Source organism: Daucus carota, chromosome 5, assembly GCF_001625215.2.
Source record: "Daucus carota subsp. sativus chromosome 5, DH1 v3.0, whole genome shotgun sequence".
NCBI classification, from domain to species: domain Eukaryota; kingdom Viridiplantae; phylum Streptophyta; class Magnoliopsida; order Apiales; family Apiaceae; genus Daucus; species Daucus carota.
In genome coordinates, this window is record NC_030385.2 from 11,382,182 (window position 1) to 11,399,145 (window position 16,964).

At 30.3% G+C, this 16,964-nt stretch overlaps 1 protein-coding gene across 1 annotated transcript; it reads left to right on the forward strand.

The window, feature by feature from the left end:
* Positions 1-7,957: 7,957 nt before the first annotated feature.
* On the forward strand, positions 7,958-16,794 carry LOC108220363 (mitochondrial import inner membrane translocase subunit TIM22-3). Its single transcript, XM_017394107.2, has 5 exons — positions 7,958-8,224; positions 15,122-15,186; positions 15,327-15,399; positions 15,473-15,526; positions 16,455-16,794. The coding sequence occupies exons 1-5, from the start codon at positions 8,035-8,037 to the stop codon at positions 16,670-16,672; spliced, it is 600 nt and encodes a 199-aa protein (XP_017249596.1). The 5' UTR covers positions 7,958-8,034; the 3' UTR covers positions 16,673-16,794.
* Positions 16,795-16,964: the final 170 nt, after the last annotated feature.

Below are 16,964 nucleotides of genomic sequence, written 5' to 3' on the forward strand. Positions count from 1 at the left end.
GTACATATCTACTTATATATATAGTAGCTCAACAGGTTCGTGTCAAGCTCCCCTCCTGAGTAAATTAATTACCTAGCTCCGAACCTGAGCCTAACTCCGAACCTAACATCTTCTCATATATATAAAAAAAAGATGTTATTCATGAGGCTCGAACTCGGAACCTCTCCAATACAAATACATCACTCAAATCACTTGAGCTACACAAACAATTAGTTTATTATTCAAAAGCATTAATCACATACTTTAAAACTTTTGTATTTATATTCGTTTCAATATCTTATTTATTTGAGATGAGTTATTATTTCAGTTAAGTCTCATATATTGTTTACATGATAGATTAATATCTATAAATTAATTATTTACATAAATAAATTTAAAATTAAAAAAAATATGAATAATCGGGTTCGTGCCATGATTCAGATTTCAAAAAATAGATATAATTCGTATTCGAATTCAAATCTAACTTAATAGTTTAAACGAGCACCGATACAATATTATAGAACTTTTAAGTCATGAATGTGAGAAATAAGCACAAAAACTGAGGTTTAAGCGAGCATCTTTGAAAGGAAAAATTGATGGGCTTTCAACATGGGCTATGTCATATTAATTTCTTTTATTATAAAAGGCAATTTATAAAGAGATTACAATATTTTGGAGAACACGAAATAAGGTGACTGAAAGAATATTCCTATATAGAATTTTTTTTTATTTTAAACTTATGAATTCAGAATTTGATGTGTAACTAAATCTTTTTTTAAAAAAATTATAGATATAAGAATAGTGACAATACATCAAATTTGGTGTCGGAAAATATATCTAAATGATATAATTTTGATGATATATGTATTTGAAATACTATAACTTGTGATATGAAGATGAATTTAAGGAAATTTTATATTGTTAATCAAAAGTCAACCACATAATAATAAAACGCGTTTACGAGAACTACTAAAAAGATACGAGTTATAAATTTTACTTTGTTAAATAAAATAACATAGAGAAATAAGTTATATATATTAAAGTCTTAAAACTATAATTTCTAATATGCCATCATCCAATATATAACATATCAGTTAAATAAAATGATTCAAACTACAGTTAAATTAATCATTTACAAATTAAACTAATAAAATATAATTAATTCTGAACCGGATAATCTGACGCGATACGGTGAAATTAATATCTGATTAAACGGGACTAGAACAATAATAGTTTTTTCATGATTCAAAATATCGAATATATAACTTGATCTTTAACAGTTGAATATGATATGCCACATTGATCACTCCTAATAAATACGAGTATCAAAATATTAAAAATGTGAGTTTGCACAAAGCTAAAAAAGTAACTACACGACTAATTGAACTAAATATTTTATGGTTTTATGAATTTCATGATGCCTAACTCATATCTACTCTCTTTTTGCTATTTGAAATTCCATAAAATCATTTGTTTGAGATCTGTTTTATAACGATTACATGAAAAATCATTAAAAGTCTTAATAGACAAGCTCAAAAAACTAATTATAGAAAATTAAAATTTTATAACGAGATAATGTTATAACATACTATATCAAAGTAATATTCATCCAATATTTTTAAATTAACAATAAAAATATAATACATTGAAGTACTATATAATTGATATGAAAAATAAAAGGATAAGACACATCAAAGGTGTCAGAAATTTTTGGGGTGCAATTATACGGTTAGTAATTCAATTGATGCTTTTATAATAAAACAAGGTACGTGTCTTTTTTACGTACAACATATGTTTCAATTTTTATTTATACAAAATGTGTGCAACATATGCTAAAAAGAATGTGTTGATGATCTGCTCCATCATGTATCACTTTAACAATTATGCAAACGTACGCTCAAAAAAAAGAAATAAATGTAGGGCAACGCAGACCACACATCTTCATTTAATCATGATTTAGGATATCGTAATTCACATATCAAAAATAGGTTTTCATCAAAATCATGGTATATTAGTTGAAATAATTTAATAATTTCAACAATAAATTACAGATACTTTTAATGAGGTATAATATATTTAAAATTTAAAATTTCAGTATTAATTTCGAATATAATTTTGAACATAGATAATATGATAATGGTCTCTATATCCTAACAAATTTGAATATAGAAATATCAGTTCAAATGTAGTTTTTGATCTATAATTTTTTTTTAAAAATATACTCCCTTCGTCTGATTTTAAGTGACCTTATTTGACTTTCACGGAGATTAAGAAAAAAGTAGTAAAAAAGAGTAAATTTAGTTGGAAAGTGGGTAAAGTGGTGGAATATATCAAAATTTAATAATAGATTTGAGATAGTGGTGGTAAGTAGTGAGTGTAATAGTGTTTATTTAATATAAAAGAGTATAAAATAGAGAAGTAGTGTGTGTAATAGTGATAAGTAGTGTTTAAAAATAATAAGTATAGTAAGTTCATTATTTTAGAGATGTCTCAAAAAGGAATAAGGGTCATATAAAATGGGATGGAGGGAATAGTACTTATTATTACTATTAATGCTATTAGGTTGCATATATCACATTTTTCATGTTTACATATTTTGTCAAAAAGTAAAACGTAATAGTTACGCTCGAAGCAATATGATGACACACGGATATTAGTTAAAACATAATACAAACTCAAGGTCCGTACAAAAACAATATAATGATATATGAATATTATTTAAAATACAGCAAAAACTAGAGCCCCGTGCCTCGCACGGGCTTTTATGCTAGTTTGTATAAGAGACCTTTATGGATACATACCTTACTTGATTCGGCCTTGTATATGTTTTGTTTTGATTCAATGCCCTTATTATCGTGCAATTCTTTTTGGTATTGGTTCATTTTATTTTCAATCTCGATTTAAAACTCTGTGTTGCCAAGACACAATTCTTTCAGTTATTTTAAATTTAGTTTTGTTTTAAAGTTATATTCGTACTGGGCATTTGGCTCACTCGTATTATTTTCTTTTTCCGCAGGTAATCAGGGTTAAGCGGGGCTTGAGATGAGTGCTACCCAAATTAGTTTGTTAGATTATTTAATAAATTCCAGGACTTGGTTTAGTTGATTTTAAACTTTTACTAGTGTCATTTGGAGATTTCCGAATTACTTTTGGCGTTGAGATTATTATTTTCTCTCTCAGTTTTAATATAATATTATTCATGCTTGATTTCGGTAATTCATTGTCAAATAATGGCTTGAAAAATTGGGCTGTTAGAGGCCGCTTGACTTTTTGGCACACACATCTAAGTCTTTTGACCACTTACTTAAAATTGTTATTTTTAAAATTTTCTTTTTCCGAATTATAATATTACTCATATATTTTTATTTGAAAAAAGAAAATTTTAAAAATAATGATTTTAATACTGTCAAAGAACCTCAAAATGTGTGCCAAAATGTCAAACGACTTATATTTCAAAACAAAGGGAATATTCTTTAACATATTATGTGATTAATAAAATAGAATTGGCATTTATTTGCGTCCGTTCCGTGCCGGATCGGGGATGAAATGACGAGAGTTCGGTTTCCGACAAAATTTGATAGGAGTTAATACACCAGGAATAAATGAAATTTGATGCACTAACTAATACTCCCTCCGTCCCACTAGATTGTATATAATTTTTTTTTAAGACGTCCCATCAATTGTATGCATACCAAAAATAGTAAATTTTTATAATATAAAAACTCAACTACACCCACTACCATCCTCCACCACACCCCTTTATACATTAAATATTAGTAGGTCCCACCGTTTTACTCACACTACACTCATTTCACACCTTGAATATTAATGGGTCTCACCACTTCACCACTTTTTCTTAACCTCCGTGCCTCATATGTATACTAATCAATGGGACGGAGGGAGTAATTATACTAGATCTACTATGTTGATGATAATATATTAATTATATACAAGGATATAGAACATATATACGCCCGTAAAAATAGCATCTCAGTAGCTTAGCTTTCTTCAAAAGAAATAAATAAATAAATCTGAAAAATAATTTTAATGAACATATTTATATGTGTTTTAAATAGAATAAAATGAATTAGTTATGAATATTATATATTAAGTTATATGGAGACCATACTAAGTTGGAGTATTGGAGTCCTCCATCTGGTCCTTCATTTTAATGAAATCTAACGGATATAATTTTTTTAATTTTTTTATTTGAAAACCTGTATATATTGTTATCGTATACGTGTACTATCTTTTAAACGTGTAAAAAACTTGTAACTGTTTGTTATGATTAAGCGTCTGTTTGAAGAATCTTTAATTTGTTCCCTGTTCTTCTCTTTGTAATTGATTACAAAATTGTTACTCGCTGATTTTCTGTCAAGATTAGACTTAACTGGTTGTTCTACAAATAAGTTATTCACAAAGAACAGTCCTGTAAATTGTTTTATATTCCGCACTTTGGTTGAAAGTGTTCTGTTCCGCACTATAGTTGAAAGTGTTCTACAAATGTTTACTCATCCATATGTTTTTCAATTCGTGGTAGTTTATGAAATTCAACATTGTGCCACTTGTGTCACTGGTTCTGCACATCGATCTCACCAAAAGCAAAGAGGAAGAGAGATCTTGTTCTTCAGTATAATACACTCCTGTATGATACGTATACGAAAAGTCAATGGCAGTTTTTAAAATTATGAAAACAATTCCACGTGTCTCTCAATCTGCCGTTAATTCTCTTATGATTCAATGGTGTAGGATTGGGTCTCCAAAGACTTCAATATATCTGTACTCCAAGGAGCCCAACTCTATAAAACTATAATATTTATAAACTAACCACCCATAAAAATATCCATAAACCAATCCAAATATTTGTTCACTAACACATTATAAAAATCCATAAACCAATCCAAATACCTGTTCACTAATTTTAATTATTTGATATTTTGATCATCAAAAGATTGATAAATGGATAAGTGAAAATTAGCTGTAAAATAAAAAATCCGGACGATCTCGGATGATTAACCAAAATTTGTAATATTAAAATTTTAATAAATTTAATATAAATATAAATTTTTGTGGATAATGATATCATTATTTTATAAACATGAATAAATTTTCCTCAAAAAAATAAAAAGTAAACATGAATAAATTTAAATATAATGTATTTAAGTTAATATATTAATTATGCATTGAACATATCATGGAATGTGTGTGTATGTGTGTGTGTGTGTATATATATTAATTTATTGATCTATCATAAATAATACACAAATCCATGTCCCGGCATGCGTACGGAAATTTGGTACTGTTTGGGGTTGCTATTGCTGACAGCAACATCAGCGTTTTGTTGAAAAACAGGTGAAAAACTTTATTTTTAAATCTAAAAGCAGTTGTGCAATGCACTTAACAAAGTTGTAGTACAATGTGCCGATTCTTTGCTTCTCTTTTAATTTATTCTCTGCAGCGTTAGTCAACTTGGTGCATGTATTCAAACAAACCACACTTTTTTGTGATTGTAAGCCAGATTTCTCTTCTCACTCTTAAACAATCTTCTCGCTCTCCAACAAAACGCGAAATTTAGTTTTGATTTGAGATTCAATTCATCAGAATTCGGGGAGTACAGTGACTAGATGATGTTTCTATATGATTATTAATGTTATAACATGTTTTTCTTTAACCTTTTATTATTTGATGAATGTTTGTTGTGTGTATTTACGCCACAATTGAGGTATGTTATCTTAAACTTTTGAAGATTTACCAATTATATTGATTTTGCTGGGCTATGTGTTTACAAGTGTTAGATGTAGACGTGAATATTGATATTATTAAACTCATGTATCTGCTGCTACTTGTTATGTTTTTCAATCATTCTGTTATGAGATGTTCAAGACGAGCATTGTAGTTGTTTTGATTATTGTTATAGTCAAATTTGGAGTCTATATTGTATTGTTTCTTGGTTAAAATTTTAAGTTTCTTGTGTACTGTTTACACCTTAAGATCATTGTTTGATTTGATTAATTTATGATTGGTTTTGTAATCACTTGTTTGTTTCTTTTTTTTTTTTATATCAAATTTGTCCAAATAAAATGAATGAAATTTTTTTAGTCAAATGTTGATTCAATGGGATAGCTCATGCGTGTTTCTTAATTCTAACTTGAATTATTTTTATTCATTTGTAGTTTTGAGAGTCGACTCAAGTTCTAACCCCCACTTCTCCGCTCTTCATCCTTCATCCCCTCTGATTAATCATCTTCGTTCTTCCATCTTCTCTCGTATTTCTTAGTTTTATCAATAAAACCAAGATCTAATCCTTTTGGGTGAGTTCTTGTTGAGTACCTTGTCATCAAGGTCGTGCCCATCTTTTTGGGATGTTTGTGTCTGTTTTGACGTTTCTGTGTGTTTTGTTATGGGTCTCGGTAATGTTTCTAAGAATGAGTTACATGATATTTTGGGTAATCCGTGAGGCTTGTATCAGATATGGCACGGTGGTGAATATCGTAAGAGCTCACCTTTCACGACATAAAATTGTTCATCTTTTGGGGTCATTTGTTGATCCAATATCGGTTGATGTAACTGATAATTCTGAACATTGGGCTACAGATGCTGCTGCTTATGTGAAGGTCAATTGCGATGCTACTATGTTCACAACTGATATAGGTTGGATTGTTCGAGATTTGATTGTAATACTTTTTAGTATAAAGAATTTAAATATTCTATCCGTTAAACGATCTGAAAACAAAGCGGCTATATGTTTAGCTCGTTTTTTGTTTCTTAATCAGGTTGTAATTGACAGTTCGAGGGTTTGTCTCGGCTGGGTTTCAGTTATCTATTAAATTTTTTGCTTTTCGTCAAAAAAAAAAAAAAAAAAAGTTTCAAATTTGAAGTTCTGTTTTGGAGATTAAATCGTCTTTGCAAAATATGAACAATTTATTTATTCAATTTTAATTGCTTCATTTAAATTCACTAATTTTGTTTGACCGTAATAAATTGATATTATGGTGAGATATTATATGAAGTAGTGATTGAATCCTTTAATTTGAATTGATTGATGTCATAAATATTTATTTAAATGATTTAAATGTTAATTGTGTCTTGATTTAGGCGAATTATACCATTCATGGGTGGCCATAAATGATGGCGTATATTTTGACTTGCAAGAAGCAATCAAATATTTTTTAATTATTTTAATGTCTAACCAAAGATCCTTCTTTGGTTATACTTTATTTTATTTTTCAACTTCAGAAATATAGACACGTACTTCTAAAAATACTTTATTATTGGATATATTATCCTTTATAATTTTTTATTTTTTTATTTATATAATTTTGTATATGAACTTATGTTCTTCTTTTTCCGTGTGTTTTTTACAGGATCCTTGTAAGATGTTAAAGGGGTATTTTCCTGTCAGACATTAAAATATTATTATCTAAACGTCCGGAGATATCTTTGCATGTCTTTCTGTTAAATGATAATCTTCTTTGAATGAATGAAATCCCTTATAGCGGCTTATTGCGGCTTATTGTATCTCGAGATACAACTAATCTACGAGTATGTAGACCTTGACAAAAAAAAATAAAAAAAATCTAAAAGCAGTTTTTCCAAATAGTAGTTAAACTGAAAAGCTGTTTTTATAAAAAAGCAGAGCCTCCCATATTTTTGAAAAAAGCTGTTTTTCAGCTTTTGCAAGAAGTTGTTACAGAGTTTACTATCAAATCTCGTACAAAAAATTATTTTTTTATATTATGACTCAAAATAAGCTTATATTAAAAATAATTACCAAACAGTTATCTATTTTCCACAACAATTTTTCTACCAAACACTTTTTCCGACCACACAATAATTCATGGCAACCCTCCCAAACAGACTAGTAGTATAACATATAAAGTCTTCACACTACTTTTTAGCCGCTGTGCGAAGTTATTAACGTTAAAAAATACCGCATCGCGATTAAAAAACGTTATATATATTAAAAAATTTACTATCATACGACATTTTGTAGTTTACTGGGTAGTATTTATTTGTCTGACCGGAAGTGAAGTGGATAAGTCGAGGAGATAAAAGATGAGTTTCTCGGCGCCGGTAGACTCTTCGACCTCCGATTCCGAGGCGGAAAACGACAGGCCTAAGTCAAGCATTGTTGATACTAAAACATTGGCGTTTAGCAACTTGTCTGCTTCGCCTCTCGTTTGCATCTTTCGCCCCGCCGCTGATGCCGCCGGTGGTGCTTTTATGGGCTCTATTTTTGGATTAGGTGCCTAAAATCTCTCTCTCTCCCTCCCTCCCCCCTCCCCCCTTCTCTCTCTCCCTCTCTCTCTCCCTCTCCCTCTCCCCCTCCCTCTCCCTCTCTTTCTCTCCCTCTCTCCCTTCCTCTCCCTGTCTCAATTGCTGTATTTTTGGATTGGGCGTATATGTGTGTGTTCTCTTCATGCAATGGCTTTCTCTTGGTAAATGTAGCAGTTGGAAGTGGTCAATAAATTATCAATTTTGCTACTTCAAATTTTGTATTCGAATGTCTGCTTATCATGAAAGGGGACACTAAATTTTCTAATCCTCTTTTATTCTCTGAATGAAGCAGTTTCGAGCTCATTTTCGATGCCTACTTTAATTATTTAAAATGCAATGCTACAATTGGTTAAAGCAATCAACTTGGGGGATAATTATATGAAATACTACACTACTTTATCTTTATGAATAGGTAAATTTAATGCATTGCTTTATCTGTTAGACCACATACAATCTGGGATAAGAGCCCACGACTAGATACATGACTTTATTTGCTCAAACTAAATTAAAGATTAGGAGTAACGGTTATTTTAATTATATAATATTTTATATATTTCTATATAGGGTCCTGTTCCCTGACAACCGCGTGTTAGATAAGGGTTATCTAACACACTGTCCGGGGGCCGTTAGATTTATATTTCAAGGGCCCAGATCCAATTTGAGATTTTAATGTATCCTCTATAAATAACCGCGGATAGGGAAAACTCCCTTCCGCGGAAAATAACCGCGGATAGAGAGTTTTCCCTTCTGCGGAAAATATCCGCGGATACATTAAAAACCCAAGATTGGATCTGAGCCCTTGAAAACCCAAGATTGGATCTGAGCCCTTGAAATATAAATCTAACGGCCCCCGTACAGTGTGTTAGATAACCCTTATCTAACACGCGGTTGCTAAGGAACATGACCCTTCTATATATAGGACTTAAAGATGTTTTTAGCTTAGAACATATTTTAGAAATAATTAGGCCTTAAATATTTGGTTAAATTAGAATAGGGTTTTTATATCATACTGGCTACTTATTAAGTCAAAATATCTCACTTGACCCACCCATCTCATTGGGGACTCATTTAGGCCACTGTTAACCAAATATATATCATTCTACCCACCTCATTATTCATACCTCTTTACTTAATCATTTATCAAAAATTAACCGTTTAACTTTTTACTACGAAACCACTTCGAGTACTTTCATAATTCTCTCTGGTATTTATCAAAATTATTTGAGAATTCTCAAAGCAACATAGCTATGTAGTTAATATATATATATATTTATGTGATCACCCTTGCTATGTTGCTTTATAAATTCGCAAATTATTTTGATAAATACTAGAGACAATTGTGAAAGTACTCGAAGTGGTTTCGTAGTAAAAAAATAAACAGTTAATTTTTAACAAATGATTAAGTAAAGATGTATGAATAGTGATGTGGGTAAAATGATATATATTTGATTTACAGTGGCATAAATGAGTCCCCGGTGAGATGGGTGGGTAAAGTGAGATATTTTGACGTAATGGGTGGTCAGTTTGATATAAAACCCAATTAGAATACATATGTGTTTTATTTGGTAGGTGGTTAAAATAATTAGGCTCATTAATATAGTCTCTTAAAAAGTAGGACATAAGGCCTAAGGCCTGTAGCCCCTTATTATTAGTGACCTTTTAAGGCCTAAATACCGACTGACTACACAAACTTTTAATATTTCAGTTTCAATAATATATATTATAGTAGATACTGTATGTTTATTACTCACCTTCTTTAGGACTGGACCTACTGCCTCCTCATTTTCTTCACAACCCTGAAAAATTGCACTCTCGCTTTTTCTACTCTTCCTTCTTACGTGGCTCTTCTTCCACCTTTACTTTAGTTCACAACTGCCTATTTCAGTTACAAGGATTAGTATCAGAATCACTTGCATCTTATAAATAGTTTACTTTTTACACATGTGTCATATATTTCACTGAACTTTCGATCAGTTTATGTATTGTTACATACTTTATTTCATTTTAGAAGTTATCAAAGATACAGAAACCATAAGAAAGTTCCTGCATGCCCTGGCTACTGTCCCAGTTTATCGAACATTTTATGTCGTTCAGCTCTTACTGTCAGTATTATTTAAATATAAACTGCAAAGCTCATTACCTATCCCTGCTTTTGCTTTTTCTGTTTATTACCATTGGGCAATAAAAATTGACTTTCAATACTTAACATTCTTGATGTATGTTGTAAAACAAATTATTAAAACCAATGAAAGGTATGGCCGAAATGGTTTCTTTAGCAAGCAGTGGAAATTTGCCATTACAATCAATACCAACTTAACCTATTATTAGTTAACAACTGTATAAAGGTTGTAAGGCCTCTTCCATATAGTGGCTAGGAAAATGTTAGCTCATGAAGGATTTCTTTTCATTATCAATTGTTAACTGCTAATAGATAAAGCGCTAACGCGCCTTATATTAGACTCTTAGTAAAGCAACCTTTCGCCTGAACAAGCTTAGTTACTAATTAATAAAGCGGCAACAAGCGCCCTCCCTTCTTGCTTTAGTTTGATTGCAGCTAGCGCAGGGGCGCTCACGTTTTTTGGCTCCGTCCCGGCCCGGAAGTTAGCTTCTGACAACTAGCTTCTACCGCTACCCCTGTTGCTCTAGGAGTTCCCCTTTGATTTGCCAAAGGAGATGTATCCGTCAAAATGAATTTGATAACTGGTTATCATTAAATTGTACCGGTTATCATTATATTGTTTGAAAATTTATAGCCCTTTCGATGTAAGCCACATGAATTCATTAAAATTACATAATACTCTTAAACATTGAAACTCAAGTGTTTTTCAAGGTCTCAAATTGTTCACTATACTACTCTTTAATAATATATGGATATTTCATTTTTGATGAGGACGCCATTTCAAGCATCTAGAACATATAATTCAAATAGAGTGAGGAAAATTGGTTTATGTTAAATGTAAGTTTCCTACTTAATATATATTATTGGGGAACGTGATGACATCTACGATTCAAACACCATGAAGAAATAATAAAAGTGAGTCAAGAATGTTTTTTTTGTGGGAAATAGTTACGTAAACACGCCTCGTGTGCCGGTGGGACTTGTATTGTAGTTTAAATTAAAACAGGTACCTCTCAAGCCTTTAATATATCTTTTGAATTAAATAGTCATGTTGTGATCCGAGGGCTTTTACAATCACCTAGTAGTCCGCATAGACATCTATACAGTGCTATAATAACTGGAATGGGGTATAAATGGTTGGTATAGTACTTTGGTTTACATAGCGTCCATGATTAATGGAACACTATTTAAAAATTAATTAATTACAAGTTAAACCTCGATTAAGTAATATCTGATAAAGTAATAACCTCGCTTAAGTAATAAATTTTGTTGGTCCCAACTTGGGCCAATGTTGTAAAGTAATATTTTCGCTAAAAGCATAAGATAATAAAAATTTGGAAATTCATTGAAGGCCCAGGTAATATGTAAAGTAATAATTATGAATTATACACACACACACACATATATATATATAATGTATATAAATTACAAAATTCACTTCTTTTTAAAATATGAATCTATATTAGTTTAGTTTCTTCTTTCCACCAAGGCCAAAATTAACATCATCCTTTGCTTTATGTAAAGCATAAATAACTCCAGGCATGTTTTGCTCATGTTGTATATATAGTTAATCTCAAAGTATTGTTATTATTTAATATTAAGTTTTATATTTATGAATTTATCTTTTAGAGTTACGATAAACATTTGGTGATTGAGTTTCAAGATGATGTACAGTAGGTATACACTGCACATTTTACAGTACATGTATACTCTATCTAGTACATGCATAAATTTAGTTTTCACATATGATTAGTTATTATAAAAGTAATTTTAAATCAAATACATTGCATGTGACTGATTTTTGTTTTTAAAAATAATAAATTATAATTTGTAAACATATAGAAATCGGTAAAATAATAAAATATTATTTTATCGATAAAGTAATAAATTATTATTATATCGATAAAATAATAAATTCGGTAAAGTAATATTTTTTACCGGTCCCAGGGGTATTACTTTAAAGAGATTTAACTGTAATTTGATTGTCCTTAACAGCTACAAACACGCACTCCAACTCGCACTCCAACTCGAGGACAATTTCTTACACTAATTAAATTGTCCTTCACATCTACAAACACTCACTACAACTCACACCCGAATTGTTTTAAAATTAATTAATTAATTAGTTAACTGTTGGTGACAGCTACAAACACTAACTACAACTCACACTCCAACTCCAAGACATACACCAATTAAATTGTCCTTCGCAACAATTTCTTACACTAGCTAAATATAAATATATAAGTATTTATTTAGATAAAGTATAATTATAAATATACAAAATCTTGATTAATTAATTAATTAGTTGATTTCTCCCGGGTATAATTCGTTGGTATAGTATTTTGGATAAAACAATATTTAAAATTGATTAATTTATTAGTTAATTGTCCTTAAAAGCTACAAACACTCACTACAACTCACACTTCAACTTCAAAACAATATCTTATCCCAACTAATTGTAAATATATAACTATTCCTATAATTATAAATTTACAAAACCCTGAGTAAGTGATTAATTAGTTGAGTTGTTCTTGACATCTACAAACACTCATTACAACAAAAAATCCAACTCCATAACAATTTCTTACACCAGCCTATGTTACTCGGACTCGGGTACGGGGTGTCGGACATGACATGGTTCTGGTCTCGGATTCGCCTATTTTAAAAAATATCAGACACGGGGCACCTTCCAAAATTTGGACACGGATACGGAGACATGAAAAAATTTTAATAAATAATATATTTTATATTTTTAGCAATTATCAAAAATATCAGTTAAATAAGTTCCATACAATTCTTATGCAAAACAAAATGAGTTCAATGCTCAACAGCTCAAGACATTAAAATCAGAAACTTATCATAATTAAATGTCTAGTTAATAGTAGTAAAGCTGCCACGTATTTGTGCATCTTCATTCTTCAAATGTCACATCTTCATTTCTGATTTAAGTTTATTTTGTGAATTTTGTATAAAATCTAGATATAATCTAAGGGCTCGAACTTGGATAACTAGACTTGTCTGATTAAAATTTTCTATCGTGATAAATACATAATTTAGTAATAAAGGATAATTAAAAACTATAATATGATTTATCTTTTTCATAAAATTTGATTCATTTTTAGGACTATAATGATAATTTTTATTTTATAAATTGAAGATTTTAAGTTTGAATATATACCCAAATTTAGAATCAAATAGAAAGGAAAGAAAAGAAAGGATCCGTTTAATTAAATTCCAAACTTCACGCATGAAAATTGAAAAAGAAACGTGGAAGAGAGCTGTGTTGCACTTGCTAATAGTTGGTTGTATAGAAAAATTTAAAAAAAAATAATCAAAAGCAGTCTCTCTCTTCAAACTCTTCTATCCCATCTCTTTCTTCTTCTCTTTCCACGTTCAAGTCGTCTTCCCCACTCGTCATCATCGGCGCATGTCCGTAATTTTCACCTTTCAAATTATTCGGACCTAGTTTGTAACCTGAAAACACATGATAAGATTGGTAGTTATTTTGGCAATCTGCAAAAATTTCAGGCGACCTGCAAACTTTTTCAATGGTGCCGATGAAGGATCCTATCGCACACAGACGAATCTGGCACCTATCTTGCGTCGTGTCGACATGGGTACGCCCATGGAAGTGCCGAGTCGGCGTAACACAGACAAAAACTATTAACAAAAACATTTCTAATGTATAATATTATTTAAACTAAAAACTATTAACAAAAACATTTCTAATGTAGTCATGCAAATCAATCGTACAATTTTTTAAATATGTTTGAAAAAGGTATTATAATTATTCTTCAATAACTTCTGGAATATGATCATCCACAACAATAATAATACAAGTACAAATATAAAACCCATAAAAATCAAAACAAAAAATATAAATATGATATAATTTTTTTATTAATATAGTATCAATAAAAATTGATTACACTGTATGATTGGTTCTACCAAGAGCGTAAAAACTGAAGCCAGCCTAAAATCTGGCTGTTTATGGCGATTATCTATACTATACTATAAAAAGCCAACATAGGTATAATTTGTAGTCGTACAAAATTTTGGTTTGGTACTCTCCTCTAAAACTAAAAGTCTACAACATGTAGATAGCTATTAAACAGTTTCATATACTAAAAACACTCCTTATGTATATTAATATCTTTTTAAATATAATTTATAATTAGTTGAAAAAGATGAAACTACTATTAATTACATATATTAATATTAAAAAAAATTTATAGATAAATGTATAACTAATTATAAATATACAATTTTGAATATCTTTTGTCTAAAATACATATAAATAATTAGAGACGCTACTTTTTAATTATAACGTATTCTACTCGAAATTTAACTCTAACGTGTTCTATTTCATTACAAACACGAATATGAAGATATATGAAATATGAAAATTTTGATTTAAAATTAATTGAATAATAAACTATCACATATTAATATCAGAAAAATAATTATAGATAGATAATAAATTGTGAAAGCTAAATTTCCGTTAGAAGATATATTCAGTTGGTTAATATAATTTAACTAAAATCCAAATTATTAATACTACAATACTAATAAAATGGTGTTAAAATTTAAATTATAATTAATAAATTACGAGTTATATAAGCGCCCGTGCTTTGCACGGGTTTAAGGCTAGTATGGTTAATTTAGCAAGTGAATAACTTGCTGTTTTTTTTTGTCATGTCTATTCATGAGATGGTGCTGATCCCAGTTGCTACTTTCTTGTATAAGGTTCTGGATTCATTAGAAAGAAAGGATTTAAGGGAGCATTTGCAGAAGCAGGATCATCTGCTAAGGTACATCTATTCATATTTTAACTCTATTGAGTTACCATACATTTAATTTTCACTTTAATGACCCCTTGATAGTGTGGTTTTTGTTGTTGGTATATAGCTATTTATTGCAATTAATTGCTTTATCACTTCTGCTGTGCCAGACTTTTGCAATTTTATCTGGAGTTCACAGCCTGGTTGCATGCTTTTTAAAGAGATTGAGAGGGAAAGATGATGGTAAAACACTTGACGTAACTGCTATGTACTTCTGTGACTGCCTTATTTATCTGTATCTTTCTGGTGGGTGCAGTTATTAACGCAGGTGTAGCGGGATGTTGCACTGGTGTTGCTATGAGTTTACCAGGTACTGCATCCTTATGAAGATAATTTTAGGAAAGCTTCTTCGTTAAGTCTCCGTGTTAGTTAATGAAAAGTTGAAGATGTTTGACCATTTTTTGTAGTTAAATTTTCAACCACTATCATGTGTCTGCAATGTGCTTATTAATCCAAATAGAATTCTGACCAAATTTGATCATTCTATACCTGTTTTTTTTCTTTTTGGTTATGAAATTCCTGAATGACAGACTACTTGTTCTCTAGACCTGAACAGATTTGCTCAAATTTCTTTTGAACTATCAGCTTGAAAGTTATACTTGTTATCTATTTAAATTTCTAGAGCATATTTTATTTTGTTAGTTATACTTATTATTTTTTTAAATTTCTAAAGCATATCTCATTTTGTTTTTTGCACATGCCTTTTGTTGAGTTTGGTTTAATTCGATAGTACATATTAAATATCTTTGGATATCTGCTGTTCGTTGCACACTGTACACAAACTACAATGTATTGCATCATAAAGCAGGAAAAGTGGATTTTATGGCTGCATCATGCACATTATTTCTGTGTCCTATATATTAATACGTCTCCAGGCAAAAGTTTGTGGAGACCAGTTAACTCTTAGACCCGTTCGACCAATGCAGTGCAATGTTGACAATGTATCAAAATATTTTTTAAAAAGGGCTGAACAACGAATCTGAAAGTTGCAGAACAATGAATTTTATCTGCTGAACAAGTTCATTTAGACTTTATAAATTCATGAAACTAGTGATTGCAGGTCTCTGTAGAAGAGATTTTATCCGCCCAAAGGTGTAATAAATATTATGTATATAAATATAAAAGACTAATTAGCATAAATTTATAGATTTGATGATTATTTAATATAAGAAATATAAAACTCCAGGTCTCCAACTTAATGAGCATTTTCTCATCCCTATATAATATATATGTTACAGGTGCACCTCAGGCTCTTCTTCAGAGCTGCCTCACCTTCGGGGCATTTTCCTTCATTATTGAAGGCCTTAACAAGCAGCAACCAGCCGCTTTGGCGCATACATCTTCCTCGAGGGGCAAAAGTAGTCATTATGGTGCAATTCCCCCTTTGTCAATTCCTCTGTCAAATGAATTTAAAGAATCCTTTTCTTCCTTGGTAAACTCATTAAAGCCACACTAAACAGTTATTCTACTGAATGTTGCAGGGCAAAAGTCTTTTGTAAAATTTTAGTAATCTTATTTTGTTTTTGATATTTGAATGAGTTGAATAATAAAGAAAGGCGTCTTTGGATTCTCATGTTATGTTGGTGTCTACTTAGTTTGCAGATAGTAATATTGGCGGGTTGGGGGAGGCAAATTAGCAATAGAGGTTTTTTTTGCTAAACAAATAAGCAATAGATTTACCTACTTCTAATTTGTAAATTTGCGATAAACATTTTTCACTATGTTTTAGTGTAAGCGAGCTTGTATGC

Coding starts and splice junctions, on each gene's coding strand:
- LOC108220363 (XM_017394107.2), top strand. CDS start 8,035: ATGAGTTTCTCGGCGCCGGTAGACTCTTCGACCTCCGATTCCGAGGCG. Junction 8,225..15,121: donor GGGCTCTATTTTTGGATTAG/GTGCCTAAAATC, acceptor TTCTTGTATAAG/GTTCTGGATTCATTAGAAAG. Junction 15,527..16,454: donor TGTTGCTATGAGTTTACCAG/GTACTGCATCCT, acceptor TATATGTTACAG/GTGCACCTCAGGCTCTTCTT.